This window comes from Chenopodium album, chromosome 10, assembly GCF_948465745.1.
Source record: "Chenopodium album chromosome 10, dcCheAlbu1.1, whole genome shotgun sequence".
Classification (NCBI taxonomy): Eukaryota; Viridiplantae; Streptophyta; class Magnoliopsida; order Caryophyllales; family Amaranthaceae; genus Chenopodium; species Chenopodium album.
Genome location: NC_137843.1, coordinates 4,909,447 through 4,924,856, shown reverse-complemented (window position 1 = coordinate 4,924,856; position 15,410 = coordinate 4,909,447). Strand labels below are relative to the sequence as shown.

At 35.9% G+C, this 15,410-nt stretch overlaps 2 protein-coding genes across 2 annotated transcripts; both read left to right on the top strand.

Moving 5' to 3' along the window:
* The first annotated feature begins 664 nt into the window (after positions 1-664).
* LOC145563240 (protein LIKE COV 2-like) lies at positions 665-6,345 on the top strand. The gene is made up of 7 exons (XM_081623684.1): positions 665-963; positions 2,383-2,435; positions 2,518-2,627; positions 3,263-3,430; positions 3,788-3,885; positions 5,494-5,620; positions 5,951-6,345. The coding sequence occupies exons 1-7, from the start codon at positions 862-864 to the stop codon at positions 6,052-6,054; spliced, it is 762 nt and encodes a 253-aa protein (XP_081479810.1). The 5' UTR covers positions 665-861; the 3' UTR covers positions 6,055-6,345.
* Positions 6,346-7,664: 1,319 nt separating this feature from the next.
* Positions 7,665-15,009, top strand: LOC145562018 (uncharacterized). Its single transcript, XM_081622167.1, has 13 exons — positions 7,665-8,551; positions 9,159-9,237; positions 9,355-9,411; positions 9,670-9,725; positions 10,810-11,035; positions 12,061-12,147; positions 12,236-12,310; positions 12,438-12,521; positions 12,954-13,018; positions 13,105-13,297; positions 13,388-13,476; positions 14,274-14,388; positions 14,800-15,009. The coding sequence occupies exons 1-13, from the start codon at positions 7,854-7,856 to the stop codon at positions 14,839-14,841; spliced, it is 1,866 nt and encodes a 621-aa protein (XP_081478293.1). The 5' UTR covers positions 7,665-7,853; the 3' UTR covers positions 14,842-15,009.
* The last annotated feature ends 401 nt before the right edge of the window (positions 15,010-15,410 follow it).

Sequence of the window (15,410 nt, the reverse complement as noted above, 5' to 3'; positions counted from 1 at the left end):
ATATGAGCAACATGTCATTGAGTTATACTAAATCATGTATGGATTTAGTTTTAAAAATCGAACACGAAATTAACATAAGCACAACAATTTATCTTGTTTACATTTTAAGTATCTTCTAAAAATATAAATACAATTATATTAAAGGGGATTGTTAGTATGACATGACACATGAAACTAGTCATGAATATACTCCATTTATGAAAGATCAGGACACTCCTAACAGAACACAACCATTTATTGACATACTTAAGCACGAGATACATACGTTGGCATTACACTTAGGCTTACACAACACAACCCATAATCACATTTAGTGATACAAATAAATACAAGTATATGGATAATCGGATCACCCTTTGATCTAATTCAGATTCGGAGCTAAGTTATGCACGGTTAGATTCCAATCTCCCGTCTAATTATTGTTACGGAGGATCAAATTCATGATCCTCCTTATCAAGCATAGTCCCATTTATCATTACACCAGCAACCAATTAATAGTATATAGATTAATCTAAACAATGGCAGTCACATGGTAAACCTTGGTAATAACGATACAACGTTACTAAACACACACGCCAACAAACTCATATACAGCTGTCAAATATTAAGAAGATATTAAAACTTTATATTATCTCACTTAATCCCAAAGCAAACAAAACAAACAAATAAAACGAACAGTCAACTGCCCTCCAATAATCACCACCGCCGACGCACCATTTTCTCTCTCCTCCCATTCTCTCTCTACCTTCCCTTCTCGTCTCTCTCACACGTACATCACTCTCTTTACAGTTACTCACCACCACACTTCCACCTCTCACTTTCTCTCTCCTCTTTCTCTCTCTAACACAAGCTTCCATTTCTATGGCGGAAGAGAAGGAATCTACGTCTGTTCCTCTCAGTCAAGATGATCCTGAAGATCCTGCTAAAGCTCCTCTCACTTCCTCCAATTCTTCGTCTCGCGAGGTTAGGGTTTCCTATTTTTACATTCTTTCTTTTACTACGAAGTATTTTTGTTTTTTTTCGATTTGTAATTGCGTTTTTTTGACTCATTTTGGAAGAACATTGTAATAGAGAATTGGATTTTGGGTTGAGTAATGATAATTTTTGTGTATATAGTTTGAATTTGGTGTTGATTAATGGTTGAATGTGATTGAATTTGGAGGTTTACTTTGTGTGATTGTGATTGAGTTCGTGGTTGGTGTGTGTTGATTGATGATATTTGACCTAATTTGGGGAAATGTGGGGAGGGGAGTGGGTACTCGGGGAAGATGGGAATTGCTTTCAAGGTTAGATTTGTGAGATTCTGTTTGCTGATTTTTTCAGCAAGTGATTCTGAAGAATCTGAAAAATTAATTTACAACACAATTGTGAATTAGGGAATGTTTTGTGATTGTTTGGATGCTTTATTATTATAACATGGTTTTCTTGTTTTGACTTAGTTTGGGGACTTGGAAATAAGGAAAATGTCCTTGACATTCCTTAGACAAAGTAGTACTCTATTGATTTCGTTTCGGTTATTAGTCGAACAAATTGGTGGTTTATGAGTACCAAGCAATTAGAGTCCATTTTGTTAGTTTTAGGATTTGGGCATAACTTGATGCCACATACATTGTTTACATGTATCGTGATTGATGTTTTAAAATTTATGATAGGAAAATACGAATGTTACTTTGGTGGAAATGAGAAATTAGAAGCTGTGGGAGTTAGGCGATCAGCATAAGAAATAAGAAATAAGTATGGTGGTTTGAGTAGAGATGGATAATGGTGTTGGCTAGGGAAGATAGTATAAGAAGCGGAGGATAGATTTGAACAAGGAAAGATGGGTGCAAAGCGCTAATGCTGGTCTTAGCATGCAACATATTTTCTCTAACCTTAATGGCTGAGATTTTCCTGAACCCTATAACTTCTCAGTTCTCTAATCAAGCTCTTTAATTTTTCCCTTCATATATGTTATATCTCGCCTGTGGTGACCTAATGGCCTAGCTTTGTGAAGCATCTTAAGCTCATATAGTCCTGTGTATACTCCTGTATGTTTATGAACACATAGGGCCTTAGTAAAAAAAACTATTTAATTGTACAAAGCATTAGATTTCTTTGTAGATGAATTATATTTCTTCTTGATGTTTTGTGCTGTGAAAATGCTAGACTACCATTGTAAATTTGTTATCGGTTCTGTTCTGCTTAGAATTTTATTCACCTATCCAAGCTTGCTTGTCATGTCCTACGTAGTCTTTATTGTAATTACTCACAAGGATATTGGTATCAAACTTCGTGATCCTGTTTTGTCTATGTTGAATGGTGAAGGATTTGGCACTTTGGCATCATTCATCTGACCTCTAGCCACTATTTTATCCTTGTATTAACATATATATGTTTTGCCAGGCTTGCTGTTATGTCCTCCAGAGTTGGATTTCTAAAAAGTTCATGACTGGATGGTAATCTGCTGTGTATTGAAAATTTTAGCTCTTGCTTTTGAAGTATATTGCTAACATTTTTGCATTGGTATTGAAATTCCAGTGTGGTGCTCTTCCCTGTTGCAGTAACCTTCTTCATTACTTGGTGGTTTATTCAGTTTGTAGATGGTTTCTTCAGTCCTCTGTATGAGAGCCTTGGGATTGACATATTTGGTAATTTCATTTGTTTCGTTATACTTTTTACTTTTTAACCTTATGTGACATTTTTTGGCGGGGTGGGAGAACTAGTTTTGATCACAGGGAGATGCCTAGGCTGGGTGCTTTTTTTGCGATGAAAATCTAAAGCAACTTCTGCTTATCAATTTTTTTCTCTGTCAAGGACTGAAGTTTTTCTTATTGTGAAGGTAATCGTAAAGCATGAGAGAACTGATATTTAGTACTAGATAAGTTAAGTGGGTTTAGATTATAGCTAGCAAAACAGGTAAAATCAGTAGGATTGTCAAAGGCAGTCCTTTGGGACTAAACAAATACTTGTATATTGTTACGGATTGCCGACTCTAGCTGAGATGCCTGGTATAAGATACTCGGAGATACAAATGTTTCTTGAAGTGCTATATTCCTATACTACTATCCGTGCTTTGCCTAGATTGTTTTATATATATATATAAAGTTTTTGGCTTTCTAATAAAACTGTACCATCAATGCTTACTGAGAAGATAATTTTTTAGCCGGATATTCCATTTACAGGAACAGAATAACCTTAGGCATATTTCTACTTGTGGTCTAGGAACATGTAATGTGTGAATTGTTCTTATTGATTTATTTTTCCCTGGATTTCTTGGTTGCAGGACTAGGTTTCATCACTTCGCTATTGTTTGTTTTTCTTGTTGGTGTTTTTGTTTCCTCTTGGATGGGTGCCACTGTTTTCTGGCTTGGAGAATGGCTGATAAAAAAGATGCCTTTTGTTAGGCATATATATTCAGCGTCTAAACAAATTAGCTCTGCAATTTCACCAGGTAACACTTGATTTTGAAGACTTCCTGTTAGCCTTACCTAGATGCTATGATCAGAACTTCTTAGATGCATTTATCCTTGGCGTGCTGCAGTAAGATAATTCATGCATAGGATTGTAGCTTTCTTTTTTGTTGCTCAAATAGTATTGACTGTTGTAGTGCTATGATAAATCTGACGACTGCTTTGTGAATGGCTTTTAAATGGCTACCACGTAAAGTTAAAGCTTATGATGTCTTGATGTAATCTATGCTTTTGTGTTTCAAGTTGGGTCAGGATGCTTTGAGGCTGACAGCTTGGTTTTTCTGATGTCTTGGATTTTAATGTATTGTATATTATCCAAATTTTTTTTTTTTGAACAGATCAGAATACTACTGCTTTTAAAGAGGTGGCAATAATTCGTCATCCACGTGAAGGTGAATATGCCTTTGGCTTCATCACATCTTCTGTCACTCTGCAGGTATGTGAAGTAAATGAACACATGCCGCTTTCTTTTCCATTCATATTTTTTACTGGTGATTTTAACAGCTACTCCCTCCGTCCCCAAATGATAGTCCCTTATGGCATATTTTTAGTCCCAAATTGATAGTCCCATTTGCTTTTTTCAAGTACCATTAATATCAATTTTTTTATCAAAATTCTCTCCAATTGCAACAATATTTGTGCAAATTTAACTTTTCAATGTAAATTTTGTTTTTCAATGTACTTTTATTACTTTCTCTCTCTACTATTTTACATACCCAATGTAAATTTATATTTCCAATGTAAGTTTACTAGTTTTATTAAAGTTTCTTAATTCCCGTGATTTTTGCCCATAAGGGACTATCATTTGGGGACGGAGGGAGTAGTATTTAGCTTCTATTGGTGTCGCTCTCTTGTGCATTTTATGTCTACACACTTGTATACATGCATGTGCATTTCTTGATGAGAAAGGCATCTTGATTTGTTAATCTGTTGCTTTTCTGTATGGTTTCAATGAGTTTGCACACCCTCAATATGCATGAACCTTTTGGAGTCTATTAGTCAATTTTAGGGGAAAGAACAAACCAAAATCTTGTACAGCCTGCCACATACTTTCTCTGTTTCTTTTTAGTTGACACGTTTCTTTAGTCACGTTTGCCAATGCACAAATTAAATCATTAATAACTTTAATTATCGATAAGCAAAAATTATAAAAAGTTGATATTATGAAAATATACATTGTGACGAATCTAACAAGATCTCACTTGACTATATTTTTCCTTAAATATAAATCACAAAACATGGTCAAAAGGAGGTGTGTGAATAGTGCTAAAGTCAAAACGTGTCAACTAATAAAAAAACGGAGGTAGCAAGTGCTAAAACAAATGAGAAGCAATACTATATAATACATTACTATAATAGCAGTACTGAAAATGGGAGCAATGTAGTGCGTTGCCTGCCATTTTGGCACTTTCTCATTTGAATCTAGGATTAGCATTAGGTGAATACATTGCAACTGCTCAAGGCCTATTCTTTTTTAATAGTTTAGCTTCTACTAGTTAATGATCTGGAAGAGTTGCAGAAGCTGACTCCCTGATGTGAAAAGATGTGGAAGACATACATTTTCTTTGTTCCCATACATTGATGTCTTGCAGTCAACTTACTCTTGCCACTGCATACTGAATAATGTTGTGGACTGGTGCTTGACTGCGGAGAAGAGAGAACCAATTTTGCAATGTTGCTGATACATGGGCTCCAGTAAGATGAAAGAAAGTGATGGCAGTGCCAAGGGTGAAAAGTCGGCTTTTCTGAAGATCTAGTTCTGAAGGACTTCAAAAAGAGAGTAGAAAATTCATGTGGATTAATGGCTAAAAGTAATCTACAAGACACTTTGCTCTTCGTAGATATTGCTGATCTATGTTGTCTCTATAGCTCTTTCGAGAACAGCTTGTCCCATTCTTAATCTTGAAAAAAAAAAATGTGTGTGTGTGTGTGTGGGGGGGGGGGGGGGGGGGGGGGATGGAGGAGGCAATGTTTTATTATATTTGCGTTCTTAGGTTTTGAATTTCTGAATGGTGTTAATTTTGATTGTTTTTGCTAATTGCAGAAAGATGATGGTGACGAAGAATTGTGTAGCGTGTATGTTCCAACCAACCATCTTTATATTGGAGACATCTTTCTGGTCAATTCCAAGGATGTTATCAGACCAAATCTTTCGATTCGTGAAGGCATAGGTCTGTACTCTGTTTCCCTTTTCCTTCCTGTTCACGTCTAAAAATTCATATTGCTGTCTTTTTGCACCCAATATTTGTTTTTTCTTTTATATTGAGCTATAGAAAGAGCTACTAATTAAGTATTTAGTATTGGAGGTGAACTGGTGAAGGGAATCTGATGTAGAATGAATTTTATAAGAAACAGATGTAACAGTGACTTAACACTACCCTTCCTTGTATGCGGCTTCTTTTATATCAGTCATTTAAATTCTAATTTTTGTATACTTGCAAGGCATGATATTGAACTCTTTTCAACACCCCTTGTATTCACACTGTTTTTCCTTCTCTCAGAGATAATTGTATCAGGGGGCATGACGATGCCACAAGTCATATCACCTGTAGAAAGAACACTGCGACAAAGTGACAGAATTCTGATGAATAGATTGTCAACATAATACTAAGGATGAAGGATGTTTGTTTTTACAAGTGGTGTGATATCTGATTATCAATGTGTGAAGAAAGCTAGCTTGCTTGCCGATAATACCACAAGAAATTTGTTATGCCCACAGCGATTTCATGAGTGAATTCAATGTGGAAATTTCAGTATTCCTTAATTGTTCTATTCATTTGTGGTGTGTATACCGTTGTTCTTGTAATAGTGACCTCTGTACCCAGTATATAGGAAATTTGTAAAGGTAAGGTTAGAGATTTTGATGGTATCTAGTAGCTTCAATCGATTTCATATACTAGTAAGTGTGTATCCTAAATTACTCCACTAGATATATTTTTGCGTAAATCAGGGTGATAGTTTGCACAGATTTGGGAACCTTGGTTCTGTTACCTTTCATATTATTATTGTAACAGCGGTTAAAAAGGAATAATTTCAGCTTAACATACTTCGTATAATAAGTTGACACAAAATAAGTGAAGTTATAAGTTTGGATAAATTAATACTTTGTATAACTTTATGAGTTAAGAAGAAATAATACAGGTTCAAACTAGATATTATTGAGTATAATTTTTTGACAAAATAATACTGAATCTACGAGGGAACTTTCTAAAATTTTTAAACTTTTAAATATTTGATGTTTGAAGTTTAAAACAAAAATAAGATATTTTGTAGCATGAGGTAATATTACTTTATATGGAATAACCAAGTAAAACTTAGGGATTGTTTGGTTGGATGATTTGAAATGAGTTGGAATGTAGTTAGAATTCATTCCGTGTAGATTTTTTGTTTGGTTGAGTTTTTTAGTACTGGAATCTCATATTTAAGGGTTCTAACTCTCTCTAATACCCCACCACCTTAATGAAGGATAAAATCCATTCCAATAATAAAATCAAACAACTTCTTACTAGTATGAGTTTTAGAATTCATACCTTTCTAGTACTCCCTCCGTGTTTTTTTAAGTGACACACTTTGATCGACACATAGTTTAAGGAGATTTTATTGACTTTAATAAAATAAGATGTTAGTGGGTTAGGTTGGAGGAGTGAGAAATGATAAAGTAAAAGAATGTGAGAGGAAGTGGGGACTATGAAAGGAGTGAGAAATGATAAAGTAAGAGATAGTGGGGTGAAGATATATTATTAAAATGTAAGGAATTTCTAAAAGAGGAAGTGTGTCACTTAAAAAAAAACGGCCGTTTAAGGAAAGTGTGCCACTTAAAAAAACACGGAGGGAGTATGAGATTTCACACCAATCCATTCCAACTTGATGAACCAAACACCTCGTTAATTTATTTTGATTCCGAATTTTCCATAAGGGTTGTTAATCTCTTAGGGCCTGTTCTCATACGATTATTTTCAGTTTAGATCAGTTCAGCTCTATTAAGTTAAGTTCACTTCATTTCAGCTCCTAATTTCCTTCTCTTATAAAATATTCATTTCATTTCACTTCATTTCAATCAATGAGAACAAGCCCTTAATTAAAAAATGGAACAACTTTTCGACTAAACTCAAGAAATTCTTTTAAAAAAAAAATTAGAAAAAAGAATAATAATTTCCGCATTTCCTCAAAATAACAAAAAAAAATTAAAAAAGCCTTTTTCGTAAATACATTTTAGCAGCCTCAATTTCTATTAATCTCCCTCCAGAAACCAGAAACCTCCTAAACCCTAAAATAAACAATACGTCAAAACCCCCCAATTTCGCAAGCTCAATATCGAAATTAGGGTTTGGAATATTCGAATTCCATCAAATTACTCTTTGAATTCCTCAATCGATTGAATTTCGCTGTCCCCAGAAAAATTCAATGGATTTCGACGAGTATGAGTACTTGGAGAAAACGGTGGAAGAAACAGCAGAGGGTCGATCGAAGAAGGAGGAGGTGAGCGGGGAGAAGAGAGAGAAAGGGTACAGAAAGAGGAGAGAAGAAGAATGGGATGATCATCGAGGAGAAGACGATGATGATGAGAGGAAGAAGAAGAAGAAGTTGAGAAGCGAGGAGGAAAATGGGGGTGGAGGAGAGAGAAAGAGGGAGGACAGGGACAGGAGGAGAGAGAAAGAAGAGAGACCCAGGGACAGGGATAGGGATAGAGATAGAGATAGAGATAGAGAGAGAAGGGACAGAGAGAAGGAGAGAGAAAGGGAGAGGAGAGATTGGGATAGAGAGAAGGAGAGGAGAGAGAGGGAGAAGGAGAAGGAGAGGAGAGGGAAGGAGAAAGAGGAGTCTGATAGGGAGAAGGAGAGTGATGTGGAGAAAGAGAAGGAGCTGCGAAGTAGTAGTCGGTCCAGGCGGCATGATAGCCAGGAGCGAGAGGTGAGCCGGGGTAGAGACAGGGAGAGGGACCGGTCCAGGCGGAGTAGTAGCCGGTCTAGGCGGCATGATAGCCGTGATAGGGAGAGGTCAAGGCGAAGCAGTAGTCGGTCTAAGCGGCGTGATAGCCGGGAGCCAGATGTGATCAGGGAGAGGGAGCGGGAGGCGAGAGAGATCGAGTCCAGAGATAGCAGGTAGCTTGCTGGTTGATTCTTTTTGCTTTGTTTTGATATTGTGCTGTGTGATTAAATTAAGACTATAATGTGTCCTAATTGCATAGTCTTGGTTTTGGCATCGGTGTCATGCAGTTTTCTGAACTTGTTATTTGTCTTTACATAGAGGCTGTTTGTTCTAAACTATTGAAATTTCATAGTCCATATAAATTAAAAGCTCCTGTGAAATCGTTCGTCATTGATTAATTTATACATGGGAATATTGGAATGGCAAAAATACAAGAATCTCATCTTGGGTGAAAGGGTTACAATTATCTGGCTTTGAATTGCAAAGAACTATATCAAAATGCCTCACTAACCTTGCTGTACTTTAGAATATTTGGGGAATAGTGAAATGTATTTGTATTTTGCTTCAAGATTCTAATGGAAACAATATTACAGTGAACTTAAGCACCCCATCCTAGATTCCTACCCTGTAGTCTATATAGATGTTTTAGAATTCTATCGATGTTCACATTGGAATTGGTCAGCAGCAACATCGTGGCTGTAGAATGATCATAATTCTTTCTTTTACCTCCTATATGTTTGTTTATTTGTGTAAATTGATTATAAATTTTACGTTTTACAGGAGATTAAAAGATAAAAAGGAAGTAGTGGAGCCTGAAGTTGATCCTGAGAGGGATCAGAGAACTGTTTTTGCATACCAGGTGGCTGTCCTTTTATCTAATTCTTCAGTTACCTATGCAGTACTTCTATGTTAATTGATCTTCAAGTGGTTTGTTGATTTTTGACACGTGTGTCATTACTGTACTGGCTGTTTACAGATGCCTCTCAAAGCAACCGAGAAAGATGTTTATGAATTTTTCTCGAAAGCTGGCAAGGTAAATGACACTTACTTTGTAATTCTTCCTGATGCTTTATTGTATAGTTGTATACTATTTTTTATGTCAAAGTCTTAGTTGTATCTTTATTATTGTGTTTAACATATTTGCTCTTGACTTGGTACTGTTTTATTTTTTTTATTTAAATTGTAGTGCTTGATGTATTTACTTGTAAAATATATACTTTCAAATTAGAGAACTATTTAGGCTCATCAACTGTTTATTTATTATTTGTCACAATTTAAATGTCCCTTGCAGGTGAGGGATGTTAGGCTTATCATGGACCGAAATTCAAGGCGCTCAAAAGGAGTTGGGTATGTTCTTATCTGTTGCTAGTATTCTAGGTGCATGCATTGTTACATATAGCTAGTAGCTTATGCTGTTTTAAGATGCAAGCTTGACTTTATTCTTAAATGAACTAGCAATGCGATAAAGATATCCATGATGAGGGATGATGGGAATACCTTGCTCTCATGTTTAACAATTCATGCAGCATTCTAAAGGTAGACGACATGAACCTGAGCCTACTCTTCGTTTTACTTTTTCGTCAGTCTAAGGACTTAGATTGATTGGTATAATGGTTATTTAATTTAATTTTTCGTATTCATTTCTGATTGGGAGTTGTTTCAATTTAGGTAAGTTTTATTTTGGATACATCATTGTAAAGGTGGATTCGCTGAAGAAACTCCATTCTAAGATGGTAAAGTCAAGGCCTTCAGGACATAAGAGGCTAGGTGGCCTAGTTAAATCTTAGCTGATTCATCAATCAATATACTGTAACACTAGTGTGACATTTAACATCTAAGCCTTGTTTAAGGCATTTGCAATCGAACTACCTGTATTTATCTGAAATTTATGCACCTTTTGTTGCTCTCAGAAATCTGTCTTACAAACCTGGTACAGTGCTATGAGCAAAGGAAAAGGTTGGGTTATATCTTTGCAGTGCTGTTTGCCATGTTTGGTTGTCCATTTTTGTATCGTTACCTGTTAGGGTGGGGTATGCCCTGGTATGGTGATTGGTTTATCTATGTACTTGTGGAATTGGGTATGAATGCATGATCAATGGGAAGGATATTTGGCTTTTTGATACACTTTTCAGATTCTATGTGAAATTTTGCTGACCCATAGCGTACCTGATTCTGCTATTTATTTTTTAACCTTTCTCAATCCTACTTGTGGCATTGAACATTATGTTATTGCTTGATTGTTTTGGGTTTTTATCTAACCTTCTCTTGTATTTGAGAAATCAGATTCTTGAAAAGAAGCTCAGCTTCAGCTTTCTCTCATATGGATTTTGTTCACCACAATTTTATCTGAATTCTTCGTAAGTCCTGCCTGATTTTTCTGCATATCCAATTATTTGGTAATCTTACAGTGACTTCTCGTGATGAGATGCAGGTATGTCGAGTTTTTTGATGTTATGTCTGTACCAATGGCGATTGCAATGTCTGGTCAGCTATTCCTTGGGCAGCCTGTGATGGTCAAACCGTCTGAGGCTGAAAAGAACCTTGTCCAATCTACAGCTTCTACTGGCACACCTGTTACAGGCCCTTATGGACCTACCGACAGAAAGTTGTACGTTGGTAATTTACACTTCAATATGACAGAGCAGCAGCTGCGTAAGGTGAATCTCTAACATTCATTTCATGTTTTTCTGTCCCTTTTGCATCCTATATTCCTATGCTTTGATACAATCTGTTTTCAGGCGACATCCAAAAGAAAGGTTTGGTATCTATATTGTGACTGTTAATTAATGCTGAAGTCTTTTGCTGTAACCTCTGCTGTGTGGTTTATTTTTGCACTGATTGATAAGCAAGGATCCTTGTATATTGAGGAAGTATTATGTTTGGTGAAGTAGTTAAATTGTAGTGAATACATGCTAGATTAATGAGAGATGCTGTCAGATGATAATTTATATAGCATTATGTCATCTTCAAAGTGGAAGGCCACATTGTACATAACCTGTAAATTTGATAAAATTAACATATACTTCTTGCAACAAAATCCTGGACTTGTTGAGTGAGATGACTGATGGTATCTTCTTTTTAAGGGATTCACCCTATTTGCGGTGAACAAGGATAGGGAGCACTGGAGCAGAGTGAACAGATTCAAGGGAGAGTTGAAACTGCTTACCCTCCCTTTATTGAATGTCATAGCCGTTCTTGGGAGTACTCTACTTTGGGATTATTTTTGTAATAGATTCTGAATTTTCTGATGTTATGGTTGTGAAGCTTTAAGGATAAACAGTGGTATGCTGGGTACAAGTTGCTTACACAAGGACAGAGTAGCCTGATGTTGTATGAAATCTCTATAATTTGTAGCTTTGATAGATTAAGTTGGCCTTAATTATTTTGGGAGTTTATTTAATTGATCACACCTCTACAGATCTCCAGTTTTGGAAGATGAGTTAATATGAAATTAAGGGGCTTTTCTACTTTGTTTATGCTAGCTTTATTTCTTTCCTGATGAAAAAAATTCTTCGTGGCTGCTTTTGCAATTTACACATTCATCCATTACCCCCCCCAACCACCACCATCCTCAGACAACCCTTTTATTTTCTTTAGTTCCTTTTGGTCCTTAATGAGTTCTTTGGCTTATTCCTGTAATAATCTGCTGATGTGATTACTACCCTTTGTTTCTTGTTGGCAGATATTTGAATCATTTGGTCCTGTGGAGCTGGTGCAACTTCCCCTTGACCCTGAGACTGGACACTGCAAAGGTTTTGGGTTTGTTCAAGTCAGTGAAAAGTTGGTTTATATCTTATTTAGCCTCTTCAATTCAAGCATTGCTTTGTATTTCAGCTGATTTTTTGCTTAATTGACAGTTTGCTCAAGTTGAGCATGCAAAGGCAGCGCAAAGTTTAAATGGGAAAATAGAAATTGCTGGCAGATATATTAAGGTAGGATGTTGCTATGATAGGATCATATGGAAGTAATTTTTTTGTTTAGACTAAGTAATTTTTTTTTGTTCATACTTATCCCTATTTGTATTCTTCTGTAATAGAACTGTCTGTCTGGATACTGCAGGTTTCATCTGTCACTGAACATGTCGGTGGACAAGATACCGGAACAACTGCAGCAGACTTCGATGATGATGATGGGGGTGGTATGGTGAGTTATACATATGATATCTCTGTCTGAAAATCACTTGAATTTGTGCAATGTCTCTGAGTTATGATACCCTGTAGTAGTACTAGTCATTGCTAAGCAATTGTGATTAGGGCTTTAAAAGGGCATAATTCAATGTTTTAAAAGGCAATAAAAATTCAGATTTTGTGCCCCTGAAACAAAAGGCTTTCATTTTGTTGCATACAGTTCATGAAGCTTTAGATATAGCTTGTGTTTGAAGTGAAGAGTTCTTTACTGATGAGTACACTGGTCAAGCAATATGGCTTTCAGTTTTTGTTAACGGAAACTTAGTTTGTGAATGTTGTGAGATGTGACAATGAAGAGTTTTCCTGAGATTATTTTCTCTTTTATATGACTCTGAGGCTTTTTGTGTGTCATGGATTGATGAATTGACGTATGCTTTTTGTCTTGCAGGCTTTAAATGCCCAGTCCAGAGCTTTGCTAATGCAAAAGTTGGACCGCAGTGGTACAGCTTCAGGGTTAGTACTTAGTAGTGCTTTTCTTCCCCACTCTGCAAACTTTCCCCTTCTCTCTCCTGAGGTAATATTTGTTGTTTTGTCTGTAGCTTTGCCGGAACTCTTGGTGTGCCAGTGCTTAGTGGTACATCTTCTGTTCAGACGCCTTCCTTGTTCAATGGGCATTCTGCTACTCCTGCTCCCACACTCCCTCACCAACTCCTTCCTACCCCAGCTTCTGAAGCTGTAGGCACCCCTAGTGAGTGTCTTCTGTTGAAAAATTTATTTGATCCAGCCACTGAGGTATGTTTTGTTGCTTTGCTCCTAATGTTGCCCCCTTCCTATTTTGCTCGTTTTACTTGTGCATGTTGATACTATTATTACTGCGTGCAGACTGATCCAGAGTTCGACTTGGACATTAAAGAAGATGTTGAAGACGAATGCTCAAAATTTGGTCGAGTGAGACATATCTATGTTGACAAGTATGTAATACTTAGGCTTTGTTATGTTCAACTTATTTTAAGGTGTTCTGATCTGAATTTTATAAGTTCTGGGTTGAATTTTCTGTGGTTTAGTCTGATTTTAACAGGTATAAATTATAACTTTTATAAGTAATAAGAATAAGTTGAAGAGAACAAAATCTTATTTGTGACCAATAACTTTCATTTTGCCTGTATTGAAATGTGGTTGATACAATAATTTTTAAAGGAAGGTAAAAAATGTTTGATAGTTTAAAAAACTGCTTTACTTGATGTGTTTAAGTGTAATTACATGGCAGGATACCACTTAGGGATTACTAGATTGTGAACCAAGTCAGACCATTTTTTAACTGCTGTCAAATGTAGATTGAGGCAGTGAACTTTTGTCTTGAAATGACAATTTTTGCTTCAGTGTGGTTAGATGGTTGTCTGAGAACTTCTCTGTGAAAAAACCTTATGAAATATTTGAGGTTTCTGATTCATTTCATTGTAGCAATTAGACATTTGCTTTTGTTACTTTGAAACCAAAGTTGAAATATTGCCGCATTCAACTAAAAAAATTTGAAGGTGGACCTTTTTATACATTTGTTTGGATGTTGGAATCAATTTTCCTTAATAGATTGAATAATTGATATGTCGATTCATTGTAAAGTTGTAATTATTGGAATAGAGTATGTAGTTGTCTCATGTGCATTCTCTTTTTGGCTGTATTGTTTTGCATAAGCCCTTTGGTTGCTTTTGGGTCCTCAAATATTCTTTGTTGGCCAACAGTAATGAATTTGTTGCCTTTTGGTTTGTAGACACAGTGCTGGTCATGTCTACCTTCGTTTTGACACCAAGGAAGCTGCAATGAAAGCCCAGGGTGGAATGCATATGCGATGGTTTGCTCGTAGGTTGATAACGGCCATCTATATGGTAATGCATTTTTTATGTACATATCGATTTCCTAAACCCTTTCATTGTTGGGTTACATATCCGATTGTTCCAAATCCCTTTTTGTGGTGTTCTCTGTCCATTTTATTATAACAATTTGGAGGATCATAATTTTTCTTAATAGCTGGATGGAGCTTGCCTTATTTATTTCCTTACTAACTGTACAGAATTCTCAAATTAAGTTTTTGGATGTTATATCATCCATACGTTTTGTACTTTTGTTGGTTTAGTGAAAGCTGAGTTTTTATGTTGTATCTAGATGAAATGATTTTTTTAAAAAAAGGCTTTAGAATCTGCCCTTGCATATTGATCTGTGTTCTTGTTGTCATCGTCATTTTGTATTATCCGTTCTTGTTAAGGATATCTTATGGATTGTACTTTGGTTTATTGCAGCAACCTCAAGATTATGAAGCAAAGTTTGGAGATGCTACTTGAAGATTCATTACAGTTGCAGCTTTACCCTCTTGGGTACTGTTGGATTGTTGGAAGTGATTTAATCTGTTTTTTTTTTGGTCATTAATTTTTGGGTGGTGTTTTTTTATTTTTTTTTTGGTTGAGATAATGTAATGTGGTGTGCAATGAGAATAACTATGCTTTATGTTATATTGATGTCATATACTCTCTCTATTCCTGAATTTCTAACACGCTTTGACTTAGCATAATTTTAACCCATATTTTTGACTTATATATATAATGAAAATGTTGATAAGTAAGATGATGGATTTATCTTAATGTAGAATATATTTCTTTCATGAATGCACAAGATTTTAGTAGTCAAACTTCAAAGTTATAGCTTGTCAGGATATTCAGAGGGATAACACTATACCATCACTATGTGCCAACAGCCATTTAAATCTTGTTTTGATTCAGGTGTTTAAATTCCTTTTGATTATTGTATAGAATGGTACTCCCTGGAATAGTGGCAAGCAAAGAACTCAAGGCGGGGACGGTGGTTGTGTTGCCTTGTGGTTTTGACTCTTGAGTTAGGTTGTAAACAAGTTTCT